Raw genomic sequence first — 25,599 nt, forward strand, 5'->3', positions numbered from 1 at the left:
TTCTCCCCAATTTCCTCCAAGATCCACCCTACTTATTTTCCCATACCATAGTACTTTGAGTCCCTTTCTTGCTGAGCTAGCATTTTGAAGACAAAAAACTTTCCCTTTTGGGGGGATAATAATAAAATTATATTAAACATACTTGTTTTATTTGTGCTGCTTATGTACTCTGGGAAGTGTGGGTATCCATGGGAGCATGGCTGACCTACCCAGAGTCACATGCCTAAAGAAACCATCTTCTAGCAGCTATCAGCTTCCAATAGTTCCTTAGCTAGTAGTGGGACCTTGTGCCCACCTCCTTTCTCCATGTTGGGATTTTTCTCTATTTTAAGCTTGCACAGATCTTGTGATGTTGCCACAGCTGTTGTGAGTTCACACATGCAGATTTCTAGCTTTGTCTGGAAAGCAATGTTTACTTGTATTTATTTATGGTCTCTTGGTCTTACAGTCTGCTCTTCCCTCTTCTGTAAACAATGAAACCAGATCTTTGTGGAGTAGTGTATGATAAAGATGTCCCAATTATTGCTAAGTGTTCTGCAGTCCCTTATTTTCTGCTCATTGACCAGTAATGTGCCTTTGCCAGAGTCAACATCTGTGGCAAAAATAAGCTTCTTTGAAGAAGATTTAAGATGCACCAGTCAATGGACTTAATGGCAAGATATTGGTAGTCCTTAATATTGTATCCATTTTAGCAGTGTAGTAGTAGCAGATTTCCTCTAGGTCCAAACACATGTCCAGCCATAGATTCTTGACCGGAGAGTAGTGCAAAGTACAGATTTCATATTATGAAGTGTGCCCTAAATCACTTGGAAACTGGTCATTTATTCCCAACCTGTTCCTACAACTATTGAACTAGTGGGCTTATCTTGATAGGCCAGATATTACTGTGGCTTACAAGGTTTATAGCTGCATAAGGCCCATGGCTACTTTCCCCCTTACTTAGCATACATAGAAGTTTTCAGAATTAAGGAATCTTGCTAGTAGGGCTAAAGCTTCTGTGGAATTACCTGGTTATTTTCCATGTTCTGTGACTCACAGATTTGCGGTCTTCAGCAATGAGATCTTACCATCAAGTCTTAGAAACTAAATAAGATGATAGGGAAAAGTCTGTCATTTTGGGGGTGTCTATGGGATCTTTATAGCAAACAATTGTGGAAAGGGTAACCCATTCTTGGTAATGGGCACTTGTTTCTTAGCCTGTAGTAACTTCTTTTAGGTTCTTCTCTTTCATGCCCTCCTGCCCCCATTCCTGGTGCACTTTTATGCCTTACACATTTATATTACTCCATTCTATCTTTACTCTCTTTCCAAGTTCTGCTCCCAACATGTCCTCTTAGGAATTTTCTGATATCTACAGTTCTGTAAAAATAAATATGGCATGATGCTGACATAACAATAGACTTATTGTTTATGGAACCTGATAGAGAAGAAAGTTGGGAAAGCACTAGAAATTATTGCATAAGGAAAGACTTTCAGGCTAGAAATCCAAAAGTACAGATGTTAATACCAACAATTGATTCACAGGACCTCATAATGCTAAGGTTTCTGTACAGCAAATGATACCATTATTTGAGTGAAGAAGCATCCTATATAATGGAAAAATCTTTAATGACTATACTTCAATAGAAGCCTGGTTTCTAAACCTGCACACATTTTTTTTTTTTACAGTGTACAGGATTATTCCACAGCACTCCGAGGAGCTCTAACTCCAGTACTTTTGCTTGCTAGGCCATGCTTTACCGACTGAGCTCTCACTCAGCCTCATCATTACTTTCTCTGTCTTTATTCTTTAACTTTCTAATTCTTCAGTGTTTTCATCATCCAGTGACAGAAGACAGAGGAATGCGCTCCAATAAACCCATGCATGAAGCTCATAGAGTGAACATGGAAAGAGGGAAATATAGAAGAATTAGAAACTTTTTCACATCATTTTTAGTGAAATAATGTTCTTACCCCCTGCAAAAAATAAAATAAAATACACACAGAACTCAAAAACTAAACATCAAGAAAATAAAGGATTCAATTATAAAATAGGATGTAGAATCAAACTGTTCTGCATTGTTAACTAACAGATAAACGGAAATGAAAACTACCTGATATTTCTTCTTACTCCAGTCAGAATGGATAAGATGAAAAACACAACTGACTACAGATGCTGATGTATGTGGATTTAGAGAAAGGAAACACTTTATTTTCTGCTCATGGGAGTGCAAGCTGTCTCAACCACTCTAGAAGTCAGAATGGAAGCTCCTCACAATTTAGAAAGAGATCTAATACATGATTCAGATATAATACCAGGGTTGGCTGCACACATGCTACTACAGGGTTACCTCTGTTTCCATATTCATTGCTGCCCTACTCACAGCGTCCAAGAAATGGGAGCAACCTAGATGACGATCTACAGCTGAAAGCATAGTGCAAAACATTATATTTACTCAGTGTGATATTATTTAGCTCTCAATAAAATGAAATTATGCAATTTTAGATAAACAGATCTGTAAATATTCATTCTGAATGAAGTGACCCAAACACAGATACACCAATATCATGTGTTTTCTCTCATTTCTGAATGTTAGCTTTGACTTTCATACATGTGAATTTAATTTGGAATATGTAAGGCAGTTTTATACAAGTTCTGTTGATTGAAGTTTATGTTTATTCCATTCATTTAAAATTTTATTTTTATTCATTATTTGGTTTCATATATAGTCTTTTCCTATATATGAACGATTGATTTTGTTTATAATGATAATAATTATGTAACTGGAAGTGTTTGTGGATCCAGAGAATTCCAGGTTAGGTGCTTTAAATCTGAAGGAAATTGTATTCTCATGAAAACATGCTCTTCTCATGAAAATATGATGAACACATCATATTTACCATGATGTGTTCTCATTTCCAATATTTGTTTCTTTGAGTATTATACTCCCTGAACTGATCATATTTAATAGATATGTTTTGCTTTATACAACATGTATTTTGATAAATTTTTAAAAGTTTCAAAACCATGCCTTCTAATGAAGCCTTTGCACTATTAATACGAATACTACAGCCTTTACATAAAAACTGAGACAAAGAAAGTGTATGTGGCTTACTTGATCAAATTTAAGGAGTCTGTAGAGTTATTTTTTAGAGGGGACAATACTCAGGATTGTTTCTGAAGTTTTGTGCATACAAGGCAAAGGTCCCATCACTGGAGAATGTCCATGGGAATTGATGTTGGTGTGTGTGTGTTTGTAGTAGGCACACATACATAAGTTGGTGGTTGGGCGAATATGACTAGAGGTCAGGGAAGAAATTTCCTATCTTGTTCTCTCTCAACAAACTTTACTCCTGTGAGACAGATTCCATCACTGCACATGCAATTTGCCTGTTTGCCTGACAACAGGAAAACCTTAGAAGTCCTCCTGTTTCTTAAACCTACAGCACCGATGTGACAACACTAAGCTTTTTATGTGGATTCAGGGATTTGAACTAATGTGCTTCTGTTTTCACAGCAGGTATTCTTACCTAGTGAGATATCTCCAGCTGTCTGCTTAACTGATAAACGGTGTCACTGCTCTCCTGCAAAGTCATGTGTGAGAGCACATGTATGTCCTGATTAAAAAAAAATAAGACATTAATCAGAGTTGACTTTGGATTACTCACACAATCATAGTGCATTTCAAAGTGACATATCCTCAACATCATCACATGGGCTCACAAAGAGAAACATGGAATATGTATAGTTTCCACACAAGTGGTATTTATTTTCTGATGATTTTAAAACAACATGCAGGAAAACGATGTGGTCAGGAATATATCTAAATATGTTGACACTTGCCAACAAGTTACAGATAATGTAACCAATTGTTGACTTACTTGTGGAAAATGACAGAAATGTACTCTCTCAGGTAAGATGGATTTCAAATAACAAAACAAAATAACAGGAAAGAAAACACAAAGACCTTCTTGCCGAGTAAGGAAAACCTAGTAAACATAAAAAGGAGAAGACCGAAAATTAATGATTTATGTCATCTGTCAGAATTATGTCATGTATTTACTCAACTAAATAAAGAATGCCTCAGAGTTTTGGCAACTGAATCAGGATGCACAATCTGGCCATGGCCATGTGATGTATGGACACAATTATGTCAGTTATGCATCCTTGTGTACTCATAAATCACAATCCATGATGTTTTCAAAGCAAAGAGGAGACATGTGATGCTGTAATGTCTGTGGTTTTGCCAAGAACTATCCAGGTATATAAAAGCCTGCTGATGAATGGTGGCATCCATACTCAAGAACCTTACTGTTCTCGTAACTGATCACCAGTAACTCATTCCCATTTACTGACACCATGTGTTACTATGGCAGATACTATGGAGGCCTGGGCTATGGCTATGGTGGCCTAGGCTATGGCTATGGCTGTGGCTATGGCTGTGGCTCTGGTGGCTATGGTTATGGCTGCTACCGCCCACTGTGCTATAGAAGATATTGGTCTTGTGGCTTCTACTGATGAATTTCTACAGCTGCCCAGTCTCTAGGCTGTAACCACCTTTCCTACTGGAAATATCTAGACGTTTTCCCCCATCAAAAATTCCTAGGTTCAAGTTTCCTATTATACTTAGCTTCCTGAGTAAATTAAATGAAGTACAACACTCCTATCTTCCTTTTTACCTTCAGTTTGTCCTGATGATGGCTTGCAGAATTCTTTGATGTCTACATATTGCCTTGTGTAATGTGAGCCAGTTGGAATCTCATCTTCTGTGTAAAAAAATACATGCTTTTAAATAAACTATTTAATTGAGAATATTTTGTATTTAAAGTCTCCATTGTTTTCAGAAATATGCTTCTGTGTTTGTGTCTACTTTGTCACACATATGAGCTGTTTGTGGATGAATGGCAAAGGAGTAGGCCAGGAAGAGGGAGAAGACAAAGAAACCAGAAGGAGAATGAGGCATTTATTATAAACATTCATCTATTGATACACATTTAGGTTGTTCTCATAGCCTTTTTTTATTAAATATAAAATTTGATGTCATTTAGAATTAAGTAAGTTTGATTTTGCTATTAAATACAACTGAGGTATATGACATATTATCTTCTCTAATTTGTAAAATTTAGTTTTGTTCTCTTTTCGTTAGTTTTTTAAGTATCCATTTGATGTAATTTGATCATGTCAATACCTGACCCCTCTGCTTCCAAGTCCATACCTCCTTCACTACTCACCCAACATTTGTACTCTTTTAAAACAAAGAAGCAAAACAAAACAAAGCCCCCAAAAATCAAACAAAAAAATCAAGTACAGCTGCTGTGAATTCATGTGTACAGTTGCCCCACCTTGTCCAGAAAAGACTATTTCCTAACACTCAGCCCTCACTTTATGACTCTTAAAATAGTTCTATTTCCTTTCTTCTTCACTGATCTTTAGTACTTGAGAAGATAGACTGTGATATGCATGTCCTGTTTAATGATAGGCATTCCCTAGTGTCTTATTTTCTGTGCTTTGATCATTTGTGGGTCTTCGTGTTAATCAGTATCTTCTGAAAAATATTTCCATGATGAGGGTTGGAAGATACTGGTCTTTGGGTATAATTATAAGCCATTGAGAGTCATTCAATCCACAACTTTTCTATCATGAGAAACATCACAATGAATTTGGTAGTCGTGGACCTATCTTTGAGACCAAATTCTTTTGTCTGCTAGTTATAATTTCAGGTACAATAAGTAAGTTCTATGATCATTTGACAGTAGTCTATACCAATGTTTCTGCAATGCCTGTCATTATGCACAGTCTCAATGGTGTCCAGAGTTCCTCTTTATTTCACATGTTCCCTGGCACCCATTTTCTCTCTGTAGCCATTTCACTATGGTAAGTCAGCTGGTGTCACTCAAAAGGATCTTTCTCCCTTTTTATTAGTTTTTTTGTGAATTTCATACAATATATTTTGATCATAGCCATCCCCCCAACTCTTCCCATATCTAGTCTTCCCTCTTCTCAAAATCCAGTCTTTAAAAAAATTCATTAAATTCAATGTGTGCTGTTCATATAGCCATGGTTCTATGGGCTTCATTGGAGGATGAAGAGGCTGTACCCTTAAAGAAACCCAGCTTTCCTGATATCAGCAGCTATCAACTGCCAATAGTGCCTTATGTAGAGATAGAACTTTTATGCTACCTTCCTTTCTGTGGTTGGGTTTTGTCAGGCACATATATATTTTTGTCTGTGCTATCTCAACTGCTATGGACTGATCCATGCAGTTATTCTGCTATGTCCAGAAAACATGGTTTCCTCAGTCACCTAAACATTTTGGCTTAGGGAATCTTTCTGTTGTCTCCATAGTGATCCTTGAACCTTGTGTGGAGAATGTATAATATAGATGTCCCACTTAGATCAGTGCATTCTGCAGTATGTCATCTACCGACCTGGATCACTTGTGGGTCTCCACATTGTTGTCTGTTGTCAAAAGAAGCTTCCCTGAAGATAGTTTAGAGATACTAATTTATGGGTATAAAGGTGTTTGGGGAGTCAATTTAATACTATGATCATTTAGCAGAGTAATAGTACTAGTTTATTTTGGACCTATGACCTATTTAGCATCAGGTTTTCTTTAGCTCAACAACAGTGTCAGATACTTGTTTTATCTCAGGAAGCTGGACTGAGATGCACTCAGAAAGTGATTGGTTACTACTGTGTCATTTATGACCTGTTGCATTAGTGAACTTGTTTTTCTGCAGGCCAGTAATTCTTGTAGTTCTCAGGTTTAGTTCACAACTGGCTAAGATTCGTGATTCCCTTTCTCCTCCATTAGCCTTGTGAAGACGAGCTAGTAGGAAAGAAGCATGCAGGTGGTAACCAGCCTGATTTCTCCAAATTCAAATTCAAGTGTGTGGTGTCTTTAGCCACAGAGCCTTACTGTCAAGTTCTGGTGGTGACCAAATCATTGGCAATAACCTATAATGCTAGGTGGTCTACGAGACCTCGCTTCCTAACAACTCCAAAAGAGAAAGCACATTCCTGGAATTGGGCTTTTTGCTTATTGTTGGTGTCCAGAAAAGTCATTGTTGCCCTGTAACAGGGCAACTACATCTAAACTACACATTCGTGTATAGATATTTGAGGAGGCTTCCCGAAGTGATCCATTTTCATCTGACTGCTTTGGAATGTCTTTGGCATTTGCTGTCCTTCACTGTGTTCTCTCCTTTAGCCTACCCTTAGACCCCTGTTCTCTTTCACAGGAAAGTATGCCTGTATCATTAGTCCCCTTACATACCCACATTCTGCCCCACCAACTGCAGACCCCAACCCATGTCATCTTCCTAATTTTCTACACCGCAGAAGAGAAAGTTGAGAATACATTTGAACTCATCGGTACAGGAAAAGGGTTTTCTCAACAGGATCACAGTAACACAGATATCAAGAGTAATAATTAATAAATGTGACCTCATGAATCTAAAAAGTTTCTGCACAGCAAATGGCACCATCATTTAAGTGAAAATGAACTACAAGATGGGAAAATGGACTTTAACAGGTATATATTTGACAGGAAGTTATTATGTATAGTATACCTACACCTGAAAGCCTAAACATTAAGACAACCAACAACACACTTATCTTAGCCAAAAGGCCGACATCGTTAAAAAATCTGAAAATGGAACTAAACAGAGTTCTCAGAAGATAAAACACAAATGGCTGATAAATGGAGAAAACTGTCTAATATCCATAGCTATCATGAAAATGAAAATTAAAATTGCTTTTAAATTTCCTCCCACTCAATCAGAATAGATAAGTTATGAAAACTATGATGATTGCCAGTTTGGTGAAAGAAGGACATTTATTCATTGCTGCTGGGAGTGTATACTACTGTAGCCAATGTGGGACAGGATGGAAGTTTCTCAGGTGACAGAAATAGATCTACTAGATCATGTGTAATTCCTGAGCATACACCAGAAAGACTATGTCATAAGAGAAGCACCTGCTCATCCAAGTGAACTGCTGCTCATCTCACAATAACTAGGAAAATGGAAGCAACTTAGACATCCACTAACTGATTAATATACTGGGAAATGTTTTATATTTACAAAGTGAAATATTATTCATATATTAAAAACACAAAATTATGAAGTCTTCAGGTAAATGGACAAAGCTGGAAACCATTGTAGGTATAGGTAAAGTCTTTAAGTTTCTTATGATATAAACATATGCATATCTTTAAAGTCTCGTGTTACAGTAAGAAATACTTGTCTAAATCTTTCACGTCAAATAGGACCTGCAGGATGGCCCCTGAGATATGTCTCTGAAAGGTTACATTACTTGTGTCTCCAAGGGAAACTTCGTACACAGCAATTTCTGAAAGCAACTCCAGATTATTTTCTCTGTTTCTACTTTGTTTCATTTACCACAGGAACTAGAAATTACCTTTCTTAGGATCTTTTCTTAGAAGCATTTCATGATAAATATTCCAATAAAAGGCTCTTGGCCAAAATTGAACAAGATTGGTTAAAGGAGGAGAAAGCTGTATTATCCCAGGAGAGTGGAAGGACCACATGTGACTTTTGCCTAAAAAGCTTTTACCTAAATCACTGGTTACACCCAAGGATCCCTGTGTCTCTTCAGTCTTCTAAAGCACTGAGGTAGAGGGTTTCTGACCAGTGAAGGAGAAATGTTTCACTTTTTTCCTCTCCAGAATTTCTTGTAATTAAAGCGTTTCTTTCCTGGATTACTGCTAATGTTTTTCTATTTTCTTCTAAGTTCACTTAACATCATCTTAACATGCACACACTAGCTTTGAGTATATACAATTTTTGTAACACTGTGAAAACTAATGCCAGAATTTTAATTATGCTGCAAAGCCAAGTTTGTTTGATTTGTTTAGAGATGGCCTTTTAAAGTGCTTAATTAAGTAGTTTTCGGTGAAAATATTTATGTGGTAAAAGGAAATGCCATCATGCCAGGCATACAAATACAAGGGATCTGTTGGCATTGGACACATTAAAAGATATGCTAAAGGAGTTTGTCAGTTGGACAAAAAAAATATTTCCTTTGTAAACACAATTAAGACTGAGGAACAAGGGGTAGTGACTACCATAGTAAATATTGAACGCTACCACCATCATCCTCTTTCATGTTTATGGAGTATCAAACTATGTGTAGAATCACTGCCTGAAATAATGGAGCTAAAGATGAAGTTTTATAGTCACAGTTAAGTACTTTAAGTCTTTAGGATTACATGAATGATAAAATGCAAACTTAATTTAAGATATAATCTAGAAGACATGACTTTATTCTTTATTGAATGGCAATATCTATAATAAAACAACATGTAATTTTCAAGTCACAGGAGAGAAAAACAGAACCAGGGAAATGGCTGTGTGTGTCATAGAGCTTTCTGCTAAGCCTGATGCCTGGGACTCACACAGTGGAAACAGGCAACTGAATGCTACATGTTTCTTCTGATGTGTGTGTGTGTGTGCGTGTGTGTGTGTGTGCGCGTGCGTGCGTGCATGCGTGCGTGCGTGTGTGTGTGTGTGTGTGCGCACGTGCGTGCGTGCGTGTGTGTGTGTGTGTGTGTGTGTGCACGTGCGTGCGTGTGTGTGTGTGTGTGTGTGTGTGTATGTGTGTGTGTGTGTGTGTTTATATACTGGCAACATACACAAACACACACACACATATCAAATACATGAATGAAATAAAAAATTCTTTAAAAAGAGAGAAAAGTAGGACACAATAGATCTGATTAAACAAGAAAACAGAATATGAAAACCTTGAGAAAAGATGAAACAGTGATGGTGTGGTAAACCCATACATACATATTTCATGTCCATATATTGGTAAATAGTGTAAATAAACCAAATATATCAATGAATATTCAGAAAATTAATTAAGTCTGGATAAACAGTGCTAAGTACATGTTGCTAAAACAGACACTCCCCTAATATGTCAAAAAGTATTTGTAAGTTAATTATGAATCAAATATAATCAGCTAACATTAATATGAAGATAGTAAGCATTACTACATTAATAACAGATGTGGTATATTTTAATGCAATAAAGCTCTGTAAGTAAAGAATGCAGTATAACCATGCAGAGAACAAATGATTAAAAAAATCTAGCAACCTATTGTATGAAGGTCAAGTGTATCATAGTGGAGCCCATTTTATATGGAGGGATACCTTGCCCAGCCTAGACACAGGGGTGTAGGGGAGAAGGCGTGTCTTGGTCCTGCCTCAACTAGATGATGGGACAGACTTAGTAGACTTCCTAGGGGAGGCCTCACCCTCTCCGTGGAGCAGGTGGGTGGAGGGGGGAGTAGAAGGAGCGGAAGGAAAATAGGGAGGGGGAACTGGGATTGGAATGTAAGAAATAAATTAATAAAAAAAAACCAAACCAAAATAACTCAAAAAATTCTAGTAACATTCAACATTATGTAAATAAAGGAGTTAACAAATTAGGTACAAGCTCTTTCCACAACTAAAACGGAGTTAATCCATACGAGGGACAGACTGACGGGAGGGCCGGGCGGTGAGCAAGATGGCACAGACTCGGGGTACCGAGAGGAAAGTCTGTTATTACTATGACGGTGATGTTGGAAACTACTATTATGGTCAAGGCCACCCAATGAAACCTCACCGAATCCGCATGAGTCACAATTTGCTGCTCAACTATGGTCTCTACTGAAAAATGGAAATCTATCGTCTTCACAAAGCCAATGCTGAGGAGATGACCAAGTACCACAGTGATGACTACGTTAAGTTCTTGCATTCCATTTTTCCAGACAACATGTCTGAGTACAGCAAACAGATGCAGAGATTCAGCATCGGCGAGGACTGCCCAGTATTTGACCGCTTGTTTGAGTTCTGGTGGCTCTGTGGCAAGTGCTGTGACACTTAATGAGCAGCAGACGGACACTGCTGTGAACTGGGCTGGGGGTCTGCATCATGCAAAGAAGTCTGAAGCATCCGGTTTCTGTTTCGTCAATGATATCGTCTTGGCCATCCTGGAGCTGCTAAAGTATCACCAGAGGGTGCTGTATATTGACATTGATATTCACCATGGCGGTGGTGTGGAAGAGGCCTTCTATACCACAGACCCAGTCATGACTGTGTCCTTTCATAAATATGGAGAGTACTTCCCAGGAACTGGGGACCTTCGGGATATTGGGGCTGGCAAAGGCAAGCACTATGCTGTTAACTACCATCTCTGCGATGGGATTGATGACGAGTCCTATGAAGACGTTTTCAAGCCAGTCATGTCTAAAGTGGAGATGTTCCAGCCTAGTGCAGTAGTCTTTACAGTGTGGCTCGGATTCCCTATCTGGATACTGGTTAGATTGCTTCAATCTGACCATCACAGGGCATGCCAAGTGTGTGGAGTTTGTCAAAAGTTTCAACTTGCCTATCCTAATGCTGGGAGGAGGTGGCTATACTATCCATAATGTTGCTCGGTGCTGGACTTAGGAAACAGCTCTGGCCCTGGACACGGAGGTCCCTAACGAGCTACTGTACAATGACTACTTTGAATACTTTGGACCAGACTTCCAGCTTTACATCAGCCCTTCCAATATGACCAGCGAGAACACTAATGAATACTTGGAGAGAATCAAGCAGAGGCTCTTTGAGAACTTGAGAATGCTGCCCCATGTGCCTGGCCTCCAAATGCAGGCAATACCTGAGGCTGCCATCCCAGAGGAGAGGGGTGATGAGGATGAAGAAGACCCTGACAAGCGTCTCCATCTGTTCTTCTGACAAACGAATTGCCTGTGAGGAAGAATTCTCCGATTCAGATGAGGAGGGAGAAGGTGGTCACAAGAACTCTCCTAATTTCAAAAAGGCCAAAAGAGTCAAAACAGAGGATGAAAAAGAAAAAGATCCAGAAGAGAAAAAAGAAGTCACCAAAGAGGAGAAGACCAAGGAGGAGAAGCCAGAAGCCAAAGGGGTGGAAGAAGAGGTCAAGCTAGCCTGAGCAAGACCCACGGCTGTGGCCTCACCCCAAGTTCCCCACTTCTCCCCAATCTCAGACTTTATATTTTCTATTCCTCTGTGTATTTATATAAAATATATTAAATGTAATGTCCCCAGGGACTAGATAGGAACCAGGGACCAGAGCCCAGTGTAGTGATGCTGGGGGAACTTTTCCCAAAGCCACCTTGTCCATCCTGCTCAGGTCTTATTTTGAACCATGCAGGGTGGAAAGTAAACAATTGGAAGACAAAACCCTGAGCTGCCAAGTGCTCTGTTATGATGCCATTATTAAGCTTTCTAGGAGGGGTAACTGGATCTTCTGGGACCCCTTATTTTCAGGCTTAGGTAATATCAGCCATTTTTCGATTGGTTCTGTTTATACCTTCCCACTGGACTCAGGCAAGCAGAAAAACTCCCATTGCCCCATCTTCCCCCAACTCTGCAGGTGGAGGTGTTAGCCTAGCTTCCTTTTTGAGATACTCCATTTTGTGAGACTAATAATGAAACAACACACTTCTATAAAAAATCCATATGAATATTAATAGCTATATGAATAGGTAGTTCAAATATAAGTAAATAAAGAGAGTTTTTTAAATGTTGCAGTTGTTAACATTGACAGAAAGTTGAACTGAAACCAGAGTCAGAAGGCATGGTTTTCAAGTGACCAAGGAGTAATTCTAAAGCCAAAGAAAATCTGTAGTAAGCAAGATGCCAAACATCATAATACACTTAAAGTTGTAGTTTGAATTTTAGTCACATATATGTAATTTTAGAAATCTGTAGAAAGAATAAAACAAGAAAGTCAATCAATCTTCTGAATTGAGAGCTATCTTGAGACAGATCAAATACAAAGTCATACTGGAAGCCACGAAGGTTTTAAAGCTGAATAATGCTGTTGGTATTGTGTGTGGGGTAAAAAGAATTGCTATGTGTTTGTGAGTGTGTTCGTGTGTGTGTGTGTGTGTGTGTGTGTGTGTGTGTGTGTGTGTAGAGTGGGTTTCTGTGTGTGAGAGTATGAGTGTGAATGTGAGTTCATGTCAGGGTGAGTCTGTGTGTGTGTGTGAGTGTGTGTGAGAGAGTGTGTGTGTGTGTGAGAGAGAGAGGGGGGAGAGAGAGGGAAGGAGGGAGAGAGAGTGGGGGCTAGGAAGATAGAGATAGAGAGAGAGGGGAGGGGAGGAGGGAGGGAGGGAGGAGAGAGAAAGAGAAAGAGAGAGAGGGAGGGAGAGAGAGAGAAAGAGAGAGGGGGGAGGGGGAGGGAGGGAGAGAGACAGAGAGGGGGAGGGAGGGAGGGATGGAGGGAGAGAGACAGAGAGAGAGAGAGAGAGAGAGAGAGAGAGAGAGAGAGAGAGAGAGAGAGAGAGAGATCATGTGTGTATGTGATGTGCTTATGTACCCCAGAGGAGGACGTTGAGTGTCTGGTCCTGTCACTTTATTTCCATCTTAAACATGATATCTCACCGAGCCTGGAACTAGGATGGCAGGTGACACTGACCCCATGTTTCTAACTCTCCTCGGCCTAGAAAGCACACAAGCTTTGTATGTGGGTGATGGCATCTAAACTCAGGCCTTCTTGTCAGTACAGCATTTGCTCTTACTGAGTCAAGTCTCCAGTCCACACAAAGCAATGTTTATGGATACATGTGGACTTCTAAATGGTGTATTGTTAGCATGAGTTTTCTGGCCCGGCAGGTCCCATGGCCCTTGAGGCCCAAATGAACACACAAACTCTGTATTAATTATGAAACTTTTGTCTGATGACTAGGGCTTCTTATTTGGCTAGCTATGTCTTAATTATTAACCCATTTCTATTAATCTAAGTATTTCCATGTTGACTTATCTTACCAGAGATGGGTCCAGAACTGTTACTCTTCCTCCTACACGGCAACTATTTCTGCCTATGTTTCCCAGAATCCTCCTCATCTCCTAGTCCCACCTATCTTCCTGCCTCATTGGCCACAGTGCTTTACTCATCAACCAATAAGAGAAACATAATACAGAATAACATCTCCCATCAGTGTATATTGGATAAAAGAAAATTGATATGTGTTGCTGTTGGGATAGGATTACCTTGTGACTAAATGGTACTGGATAGATTAAAAATTAATAGATTAAATTTAAGTTCTATGTAATTAAATCATATAAAATTATTTCAACATGAATTTTCAAGAATAAATTGATACAATTTCAAGAAGAGATTGTATGAATATTGTGTGATGAATACAATCCATATATATTCTAGTGCACTAGTATCTAAAAGAATGTATTAAATAAACGAGAGACAACTAGCTAAAAGTCACACTAAGAACAAGCACACACTTTCTAAACTCTTAATGAACAATAAATATACACTTGTTTTATCTCCAGTTCCTTATCAGAGAATGTTAATACATGTGATGATGACTATCCATCACTTGAGAGTCAACCATCTCTAGATTGAACCACTTGGCTACAATGTAGGACACCTGAAGCTTTCACACAAGGATGAAATATCATTTTCTAAACTTAATTCTATGTCCCCGAGACTTCATAACCAAGTACAAAAGGAGGAAAATATAAACAACCATATTTACAAAAACATGGACAGAAATATTACAGCAGCACTGATCATGACACCTGAATGCTGCAATCGCCAATGTCCAAACATGAGACAAATGCCTCATGGGAAATTCACATGGGAGAATAATAAGCCACATGCTGCGGAATAGAACCCTTTCACCAAAATGGAATTTTTAATATAATGTTTATTAATTTCTGCATGTCATAGTATTTGTATTACTCATATTAAATATAAGACGTTGTTTTATTTTAGTGAGTTATATACAAATTGCATATAGTTGGATGATATATTTTTCCAGTCTCCTTATTGCTATCCCTTAATTGGTAAATTTAGAGCATTTATATTTTAAGTAACTATTGATATCTGAGAACTTCAATATGTCAGTTTGTTATCTAATTTCTATATATTTTGTCCTTGTCTGTGTTTTCTGCTTCTGTTTCACTGATTATTAATATAACTGTTTTATTAATCCACAAAGACATTTAGATTAAAGAGGACATTAGAAAAGTATCTAGGACTTTAGGGAAAAAGAAATATAATTATTTTACTGTGCTAATGAGGTTGTAATACACAACTTTTCATAAGGTCTGGTAAACTTGGATCTTTATTCTATTGATAGTATTTTTAATGAATATAAATTTAATGTAACTAAAATATCATTTGGAAAAAGATATTTCTCACAATAAAGGACTGTACATAAAACTCTATATTTTTATTTTATGTGAAATACATTGAAAGTCAAATAGAAATGAATTAATACTTTTTAATAAAAATAGCATGGATACCATGAAATGAAAAATTCCCCATGACTACAAATTTAGCCTCAATAGAAAGATATTTGAGCCAGGCATTGGTGGTGCACGCCTTTAATCCCAGCACTCAGGAGACAGAGGCAGGCGGATCTCTGTGAGTTTGAGACCAGCCTGGTCTCAGAGTAAGTGCCAGGATAGGCTCCAAAGCTACACAGAGAAACCCTGTCTCAAAAACCAAAAAAAAAAAAAAAAGAAAGAAAGAAAGATATTTGAAACAGAGCAAAATAAAATAGGCTGTGCAGAAACAAAGAAATATGTTTCCTTTCTAATGTTCAGAGTCCAAGAAGAAGCTGAGAAGAGAGAGAGCAGCTGAATGTGGTGATAAAAGTTTAGCCTCTGCTGCATAACAAGCTCAAGGCCACCCTGGGCTCTCTGGGACCCTGTCTAAACCAGCCCACCATCAAACAAAAGATGAAGACATCAAACAGAAGAGGGAAAAATGAGGCTCACATTGTGAAAAGTATTTATTACAGAGTAATTAATACAGCTATTGGTTATGACATCAGTATATGATAGGGTTTTAGCATTTTGAATATTTTACCAGTGGGCACAGGTTTACTTGCATGCATACATGTACTGTTACCTAGTAATACCATCTTTCCTTATGTGATGTTGGGAGGAACAAGGTGATGTTTCCACAGTCACTAATCAAAATTCTAAAGAGGAGCAGTGAAATTATCTGCACTGTTCTATAAGTTCCTCAACAGAATCCACAGGCCTGGAAAGTTTGGCATCAGGCAGAGAAGATACCGCCAGAGTCATTCCCACCTCAGCCACAGTCCAGGGTCTGACACACTGTAGTGGTCTCTGGAATGGCACAGGGTGTGTGTTGTAGAAACACAGCTGTGGATTTAGTTGAGAAATAGGGAGTTGGCACTGACAGACTGAAACGGTCTCTGCTGGACCTTCTTAGGGCTGGCAAGCGTGTATGAAAGAGGGCTGGGGAGATGGTTGAGGCAGTGGCTGGCCTGACATACAAGCATGAGAAACTTCTGTGAGTGTACAGCACTAACAATTACAGTTTGTGTCTTTCTGGGTCAGTTGAATTTGTCCAAGATAATCTAGGTTTAGCTCAAGTTTCAGGCTGATTTTTTAAAAATCAATTTCAAGGAGTTTGTGATTTTTCTCAAGCTACAGCTCTATGGGGCATGTCCAGGTAAAAAGAATGAGTTTAATAAGAAAAACGCTGAGCTGTGCATATCAGTATCCTCTCATGACATCATTATCAACAGTCCTCTGGGTGATGCACAGCACTGTTGGTTACATCTTGAGTTTCCCAATGAAACATAAGTATTTTAAAGGTGAAAATAATTGGGTTTTAGAGAAAATTTGGACATACAGGTTACATATCTGAAAAAATAATAGGCTTCTTGCAAAAGTGAAAACATTCTAATGTCGATTTGAAACTGGTAAAGTATCTCATGGTTCTAATAAACTTACCCCACTCTGGACAATATATATATATTTTTCTAAGTATTTGAAATAAAATGACATGTCTGGAAGTCATACTTTTTAGCCTTGTTGGTAAGCCAGTATGCTGTTAGTGCTGACCTTCTCAATATGATCAAGTAAATGGCCACTGTCTGGTGGAGATATTTTAAAAAGTAAGAAACATTTCATAATATTGGGTTCTAGTGTATGCTGTCCAAGAACAGGTACCATGAAAGACACACTTCACATAAACACATAGAAATGCAAGTTCTCTGGTGTGAAGTAAAGCTATTGTAGAAAACACTTATTTTTAATTAAAAATTTTTGAGGTTATAACTACAATGTCTCTTTCTTCTCTTTTCTCTCTCCAGTGCCTCCCACATACCCATCCCCAATCTTCCACAAGTTTATGACCTCCTTTTCATTAATTATAAATGCATGCATATATTTATATACATGTATATTCAGAAAATAAAACCTACTTAGTCATTATAATGTTACTTGTATGTATGTTTTAGGTACTTTCTTGGGGAGGACTGCCTGTCACTTTCTCATTCACCTATGGTATTTATGAGACTGAAGACCCGTGGGTGGTTTTCCTGTCTACTTTGACATGTCCATCAGTGTCATCCTTGCTCAATAACTAAACCCATAAAGTCTCACGAACATGATTGCTCCAATGTGAAGGGAGGTGCTCATTTCTAAGACAAAAGCATGACATAGAGACACAGTGGTGGATATTAAAAGACATGTAAAAGCAAACTCTTATAGTTTGTTACAAAGAACTGATTTTTGCCTCAATTATTTTTAGAATCCTAATGATCACAAAAGGACAGTTTCACTTTTTTCTCTGTTCTTTCTTATTCCCAGAGGCAAATGAACACAAAATACATTTGAAAGACTATTGTAGACAATTATTAGGACTAGAACAATGGAATAGGTGAAACAAATATGGTTTATTTATATTTAACAATATAAATCTATTTTTACATATATGTTGAGAGCCAAGTTTGATGAAGTCTACATATTATTAAATACATTTTAGAAGAACTTTTTACAGACTGTCATATTATTGATAAAGATGAGACAAGTTGAAATTCATTTATTTTCCACAAATAAGAATATAATTTATAGAACTGGTTTTAAGACACTTGGAGCTACTTCAACTTAGAGATCTGGTTATAGTTAGTAGGCTGAGCAGCTACAGAATCTCCTCAGTAGAAGCCATAGGACCAGTATCTTCTATAGCACAGTGGGCGGTAGCAGCCATAACCATAGCCACCATAGCCACAGCCATAACCATAGCCTAGGCCTCCATAGCCATAGCCCAGGCCACCATAGCCATAGCCCAGGCCTCCATAGTATCTGCCACAGTAACACATGTTGTCAGGAGAAGACTGTTTGGTTATGAACTACAGGTAGGTTCCTTGAGTTTGGCTGTCACCATTTGCTCAGGCCTTTTATACACCTGGGTTGTTGTTGAGGAAAACCACAGGTATTGCAGCATCACACATTTCTCCACTGAGCTTCAGAAAACATCATGAGTTCTGTGATTTACTGGCCAGACAAGGCTGCATAACTGAGATATTTGTGCTCCTACTTCAGCATCCAATGGTCAAAACAGGGACTCTGTTCATGTTTCAAGACTCTAGATCATTCGTCATCTAGCTTAGTGAATGTGTCACATGATTTTGTCAGATGATATAGATCAGTAAATAAATTTCTCCTTTTTTTTTTACAGTTGTTTAGTGTCAATTACCCTACAGGGAAGTCCTTGTGCTTTCTTTCATGTTTTTGTTATTCTTGTTGTTGCTTTTCATGAACTTTTCTCTAGGAGAATATTTCTGAAGTCTTGCTCATGAAGAGTAAGCTATTTATTGCTTACAGTATCTGTAATTGGTGGCCAGTTGTCATCTTATGTGAATTTATGTAGATTTACTTCTAAGCACATTGTTGTCCTGCATGTTGTTTTAAAACCATTGAAACATAAAATATTTTATGTGCAGAAACTACATGATCCTTGGTTTTGTGTGTGTGTGTGTGTGTGTGTGTGTGTGTGTGTGTGTGTGTGTGAGAGAGAGAGAGAGAGAGAGAGAGAGAGACAGAGAGAGAGAGAGAGAGAGAGAGAGAGAGGCAGAGAGAGAGAGAGAGCCTGTGTTATAATATTGTAGGTATAACTGTGAAAGTCATTTTTGTTAATTGTGTGATCCAACATCAACTTCAATTAACCTTAATTTAAAAAATTATTTTATTATTTTTATGTATACAGGTTTTAGGTGCATATATATCTGTGTGGCATATGGATATAGTATCTAAAAATGTCAGATGTGGATTGTGGATCCCCTGCAACTCGAGTTACAGATGGTTATAAACTGTTGTTTGGATGCTAGGAATTGAACCTGGGACCCCCAGTGAGAGTATCCATAGCTTTAAGCCACTGGGCAGTGTTCCCAACTCTAACTTGGTTTATTTTTAAATCGGGATCCACATGCTCTTACACATGACTTTGGAAGCAGAGCAATAGCATGTCACTTTAAGAGTTTACCCAGTGTCTGGTGATATGACTCAGTGGAGAAAGGTACAGTTAGAGTTTCAGGATCTAGGTAGCCACATGCTTGTATTCTATTGCCATGTGGGTTAGAGACAGGAGGTTTGTAGGAGCTTTCTGCTTGTCAGCCTAAGTTGATATTTAGTGTGAGACTCTATGGCAAAAAAATTAGGTGGGTAGATAGAACATAGAGTAAGGAACTTGGTGTTTTACTCTGGATTTGCGTAAGCTCACTTGCCCTCTCACACATGCAAACTTATACACATACATACTTAAACACAAGGTTTAGGGTCAATTTCTAGAAACATGCTTTGTGGTAGAATCTTGGTCAATTATGCATGAAACATTAGATATTAACTTGAATACAGTATCTTCATAAAATTATGTTGAACATACTCTTTAAAAAGAGACTAAACAAGCCACGAGCACCTCTTCTGTCTCTTACTTTGTAATTGAAGGATGGAGAACTGGTAAGATGATGAAAACCCATCATTAAAAGGCATGGCTTTGGTTCTTGAAATTTTTTTAATGAAATTTCTAATTTAGAGAGTTTGACATTCCAACAGACAAATTTATACAAATAAGTTTTCATCACTACAAACACAGACGTTTGATGATGTCATGGGAAAAAAAATCTGATTTTTACAGTACCTGTCTTAAAATTCTTTGAACCTACAAATACTGTCGGTGATAGACTTATGACCATTATGTAGCAAAACCAGTGTCTGACATCTATCTGTCTGTCCATCTGTCTGTCTATCAGTCTGTCTATCATCTACAATCTGTTGATATATATAAAGAACATATGGCTGAAAGTATATATGAAAGTGACACTGAAAATGAAATTCTTAATGAAAGGATTTAACATAAAATTCAAACCATGAAACTCATATAAGATCACACAGGGAAGAATTTCTTTGCTTGGCCACATCCATGCATGCTTTAGAGTTCGACATTTCAGACAACAAAAATGAAAACAGACAAGTTGTTTTGAATCCAGCTAGGAAAGTTCTGCACAGCAGGTCAATCCACACAGTGGAAAGCAAAAATTAAGCTATATATAGACTACATAATTAATAACTTAAATATGTGTGGACTATCTACAACTAAATGGTGCAATAAAAATAATTTATATTAAATGTTTCAGGTTAAAATAGACATTTTTCAAGGGAAACCTGTATGTAGCCAAAGGGTAAAATAAAGTTCTATGTCACCACTATATCATAGTTGAAAATCAATGTTACAATGAGAATGTCCTCAACAGTTGTAAGCTAAAATGGTTTTAGAGAGAAAATGGGTTGTCTTAGTTATGGTTTCTATTACTGTGATGAAACATCATGACCAAAAACAAGTTGCGTAGGCAAGGTTTTATTTGGCTCATATGTCCACATCACATTCATCATCAAAGGAAGTCAGGACAAGAACTCAAACAGGACAGGAACCTGAAGGCAGGAGCAAATGCCGTGGCCATGAAGGGGCACTGCTTACTTGCTTGCTCCCCATGGCTTGTTCAGCCTGCTTTTGTATAAACTACGTCCACCAGTCAAGGGATGGTACCACCCACAATGGGTTGGAACATCCCCATTAATCACTAATTAAGAAAATGCATTACAGATGGATCTTGAGACATTTTCTCAGTGGAAGTTCCTTCCTTTCCTTTCCAGTTGCTGTTTGCTGCAGTTCCAGGTGATGAAAAATGAACCACAAAATTCAACAAAACCCATGTGAAGTATATTGGGACAGAGAACAAGGGGAGGGGTTGGTGTTGCTCACCTGGAGCAGAAATTGAAAGAGAGGGAACACACGCAGGAGGTGCTTGCTTAAAAGGGAAAGCTTGCACTTGCTTATAGAGTCCTTATGCAATCACATAACGCATGGCATAGCCACACAACATAGGGCTTCTTGGGCTGTCTAAGTATCTGCCTGAGTTCTGCTGTCTCTTGTCAGGGGACAGGGTCAAGATAATGCCAGGATATCAACACCAGTTACATAAAACTAGCCAGCACATGGGTGTTAGAAAACATGTGAAGGATCAGAAACGTTGCACATTATTGAGATTGTATGTGATGACAGCCATTATGGAAAAAAAGTGGAGTTCTCTCAAAATATTCATAGAACTAATTTTTGGTTCTTCTAAAAACTTAACTAGCAGACAAAAGTATCAACATATCTATCCATATATGAACCTAAACCAAAGTGTTTCCCACTGCCTCTTTGCTCATTTTCTATTTCCTCTTATTTAATCTTCTCTCATTTGTTCACTATTACATATAAGTGATGAAGCAGACACAAATCCACAAACATATTTCCCAAACCAATAGAGACATTAATAAAGCTGTAAGAAAGGGATATTTTCAAAGAAATAGTTTATTCAAAAGCATATATTTCACACAGATAATTTCCATTCTGCATCAGGATTATAAAGATTCTGAAGAACCAAGCTGTCACACAGTCCAACTGAAGATGAGGACTAAGGTGGAAATGATGCTGTCCATTCATCTTACACATAGCTGAGTATAATTTTGGAAGATTTGAAGGTATTTAATAATTTGTGATGTGGACTGGAGATACTTCCAGTAAGACAACAGGATATAACCAATAGACTGAGCAGCTGTAGAAACTCCTCAGTAGTAGCCATAGGACCAGTACCTCCTACAGCACAGAGGGCGGCAGCAACTGTAACCATAGCCACCATAGCTGCCATAGCCACCATAGCCACCATAGCCACAGCCATAGCCATAGCCTAGGCCACCATAGCCATAGCCAAGGCCTCCATTGTATCCACCGTAGTAACACATGGTGTCAGGAATAGACTGTTCAGTTATGGACCACAGGTTCCTTGAGTCTGGGTGTCATCATCTGCCGAGAGCCTTTTATACACCTGAATGCTTGGTAGGAAAAACCACGGACATTATCATGTCACACACCTCTCCTCTGTGCTTTGGAAAACATCACGAGTTGTGTGATTTACTACATACATAGGCAGCATAACTGAGATAGTTGTGTTTCCATGTCATAATTCTATGATGAAATAATGATTATCTGGCATGAAACAGTGTTTCCTTTTTTAAGAGGATGTCTATGCTATACACTGTGTTTACTGAAGACATATGACCTGATTCTCTCAGAGAGTGCAGTCACTAAACTAGTATTTTTCCTTCACATATTCTTTTGCTTTCTACTGCTCCACAGTAGGGGTTTTGAGTTCCTTCCTTCCTTCTTTCCTTCCTTCCTTCCTTCCTTCCTTCCTTCCATCCCTCCCTCCCTCCCTTCCTCTCCCTCCCTCCCTCCCTTCCTTTTTTGCTTTGTATTGTTTTTATAAAATATCTTATGTGGAAGAATGTCTCCTGAGCCTTGCTAAGACAGGATGGGTGAGGTGTGGATGAGTTTTGTTAAGTAGTAATTACTGTTGTGTGTACACTTGTTTGGTGTGTATTTCTCAGTCATGACCTTTAATCTCTGTCATTTCAATCTTCAAAAAATGAATGACCCTTTAAAAATTTGTTAGTTCTTCTAGGAATTTCATACAATATATTTTGATCATATTTACCTATCTCTGTACCATCTAGTCCTAAATCCATCCTCTCACATATCAGCCCAAATTCAGTCCTCTTCTTTTATCTTATTTTATTTTATCTTATTTTTATCCTTTAGACTTCTGCTTGTTTTCTAATGAGAGACCAAAATATGGATCCAGATGGGAGGAGGAGCGGGAAGGAACTGGGAAGGATTCATTCTTTCACAATAAAGTCTGGGCCTCAACAGAGGGGAGGGTAAACCATGTTTTGAATATATTGTTTGAAAGAATATTTTCAATATAAAAATGAAAACTAAAAGCTATCAAGTCTGATTTGTGCTGCCCAAGTATTCTTGGCTGTGACAAGTGGAGAGTCATCAGCCTACAAGGTCTCACAACCTTAAAGAAAACAGACTCTCCCTCTCCCAACAAGTATGAATTTCTAAGAGTTGCCTAGTTAGGAGAGCTAGGCCAGATGTTCACCTCCTTCTGTACTGGGATTTTGTTGGGTTTGAGCTTGCACGTGTCTTGTGCATGCTGTCAAAATCACCGTTAATTTGTACATGCAACTGTCCTGGTGTATCAGAAAGACTATTGCCTTGTAGTCATCCACCACCTTTGGCTCTTACAATCTTTCTACTCCTTCTTTCTCAGTAATATCTGAGCTTCAGGAGGAGAGGATGGGAGACAGAGCACTCCTCTGTCAATTATTCTGTGTACTTGGACAAGTTTGTGGGGCTCCATGTTAATCACCATCTTCTGCAAAAGAAGCTTCTCCATGAGACTTTAGAGATGCACTGATGTGGGGTATAATGAGGAGTTGTCTGTACCACTCTTCTCTTTTTCTCTACCCCCTTACGATACAGCTGAAACACACTGACGCTCTGTCCTCACTTCTCTATCTATGTTCTCATTTGTCATTGGATACCTACCACAGTTTTGTCAGGGGCATGATTAATAAAGATGTCACAGACCCCATCAAGGGAAGAGTTATAGACAATTGTGAATCTCCATGTCTGGGTTGGGAATCAAAACCAGGTCCTCTGCAAGTGCAGTTAAGTGCTCTTAACAACTTAGCCAACCCTGCAGCCCTTCATTATTTGTTTTAAATTTTCAGATGAGATTGTTTAAACGAGAATCTTTTGAGCTACAGATTGTAGTTTACTGAAAATCTAACAGAATACCCACCTAACTCAACCTGATAGTTGTGCTAGTGGTATCATGTCATATAAAACTACATTGTCTCACTTTTAGATGTAATGGGAATTCTCAAGAAAACACTAGAGTCATTATGCACACCTCTTTGGGAGGGTTAAAAGGAAAATTACAAAACTGTGTGATTTTAGGAAGTGAGACCCAATTATATTATCATGCAATCAGGGACTAAGGGCAATGAGGAATATAATACTGACCAGTTATGTTAGTATGCATTTCATTACTGTAATGAAATATCTGAGAAAATTATTCTATAAAGAAAAATATGTACACTTGTTCACTCTTGTGGGAGAATTAATCGTGGTTGGTTGTCAGGAACCTGTAGTGGGAGAACATACCATGATGGGGGTACATGATAGAGTTAAGAGGCTCAACTAATGACCAGAAAGCAAAGAGGGAAAGCAAGAGTACCCATGTCCTTTGGGAACGTAACAACCACCATGACCAAAGAATCTGACAATGAACTTCTCCTTCTTCCACTCATGATAAACTGGTCCTTTAGAGAATTTTAAATATCTGAACTGTAGAAGCTGACAAACATCAAATATTTCTGGAGGATTCTACCATCACACACCAACATGTACATCATGTACGACAGTCACAGATAGCACTATCCCTGTCAAGCACAATGTCAATATAATCATTTGAGGTGTGTGTGAAGCAGGGATTGCCATGCTTGGAGGTAGAGTGCTAAGGAGTTAAGCTCAGATTCACAGAATCAAAAAGACAGCAGTCAAGTGTTACTATATATAGCAATGATAATGAAGACTGTTTTGATCAGCAAAAGTGTAATTTAAAAATTAGAAAAATTAGGATATATTGGTCATTATATCAGATATAGCAATAGGTCATGAGTCACATTGAAGCCATAATTCAAATGACCCAAATAAAAAGAGCTGACATTAAGACATGGAGTACTGGGTGTATCAAACTTCAGAAGATTTTCAAAGACCATGTTTTTCTTTGTTCTTCAGTATTTTATAATTATTATTATTGTTTCTTTGCAAATTTTGTACAGTGTGATCTGATCATATTTACTCATTTCTCCTAATCCTACCTGATCCACGTCCTTCCCTATCATCTCAATTCAGTGACCTCTTTTATTTTTCTATAACCTATCCACTCTAATTTGCCCTGTGCAGTAGAGCATGGTCTGCTAACCCAGGTATACCCTCTTGAAGAAAAATGACCTCTCCTACAAACTATAATTGCCAGTGGCTACTTGTCTAAGGTTTAGACTTTGTGTCCACCTTTCCTCTCCATGCTAGGTTGTTTCTCTGTTTTGAGCTAGCACAGGTACTTTGCATGCTGTCATAACCACTGTGAGTTCATACATAGAGCTGGCCTGCTGTGTGCAGAAAACTCTTTCCTTGAGGTCATTTACTGTCTCATTGTCCTTATTGCTATAACATTGTTCTTTTTTCTCATACCCGCATAGGCAGACACATACACAAACAAATGCATGTGCATGTATGCACACGTGCATCTTACACTTACACAAAGAGTAATATAGTGGAGGCAAACTATCACAAATCTTGAATCACAATGTACAAGGCACACACTATATATATATATA

The 25,599-nt window shown here is 38.2% G+C and overlaps 3 protein-coding genes and 1 pseudogene across 3 annotated transcripts; 2 read left to right on the plus strand and 2 right to left on the minus strand.

The window, feature by feature from the left end:
- Positions 1 to 4,339: 4,339 nt before the first annotated feature.
- Positions 4,340 to 4,498, plus strand: LOC100753465 (keratin-associated protein 20-2-like). Its single transcript, XM_027413287.1, has one exon. The coding sequence runs from the start codon at positions 4,340 to 4,342 to the stop codon at positions 4,496 to 4,498; it is 159 nt and encodes a 52-aa protein (XP_027269088.1).
- Positions 4,499 to 10,513: 6,015 nt separating this feature from the next.
- LOC100753168 lies at positions 10,514 to 11,944 on the plus strand (annotated as a pseudogene).
- Positions 11,945 to 17,957: 6,013 nt separating this feature from the next.
- On the minus strand, positions 17,958 to 18,125 carry LOC100752868 (keratin-associated protein 20-2-like). Its single transcript, XM_027413289.1, has one exon. The coding sequence runs from the start codon at positions 18,123 to 18,125 to the stop codon at positions 17,958 to 17,960; it is 168 nt and encodes a 55-aa protein (XP_027269090.1).
- Positions 18,126 to 21,915: 3,790 nt separating this feature from the next.
- On the minus strand, positions 21,916 to 22,089 carry LOC100752567 (keratin-associated protein 20-2-like). Its single transcript, XM_027413288.1, has one exon. The coding sequence runs from the start codon at positions 22,087 to 22,089 to the stop codon at positions 21,916 to 21,918; it is 174 nt and encodes a 57-aa protein (XP_027269089.1).
- Positions 22,090 to 25,599: the final 3,510 nt, after the last annotated feature.

The sequence above is a fragment of the Cricetulus griseus genome, chromosome 4, assembly GCF_003668045.3.
Source record: "Cricetulus griseus strain 17A/GY chromosome 4, alternate assembly CriGri-PICRH-1.0, whole genome shotgun sequence".
Classification (NCBI taxonomy): Eukaryota; Metazoa; Chordata; class Mammalia; order Rodentia; family Cricetidae; genus Cricetulus; species Cricetulus griseus.

What these genes read in the sequence shown, in the direction of transcription:
- LOC100752868 (XM_027413289.1), bottom strand. Translation starts at nt 18,125, where the DNA reads ATGTGTTACTGTGGCAGATACTATGGAGGCCTGGGCTATGGCTATGGT.
- LOC100752567 (XM_027413288.1), bottom strand. Translation starts at nt 22,089, where the DNA reads ATGTGTTACTACGGTGGATACAATGGAGGCCTTGGCTATGGCTATGGT.
- LOC100753465 (XM_027413287.1), top strand. Translation starts at nt 4,340, where the DNA reads ATGTGTTACTATGGCAGATACTATGGAGGCCTGGGCTATGGCTATGGT.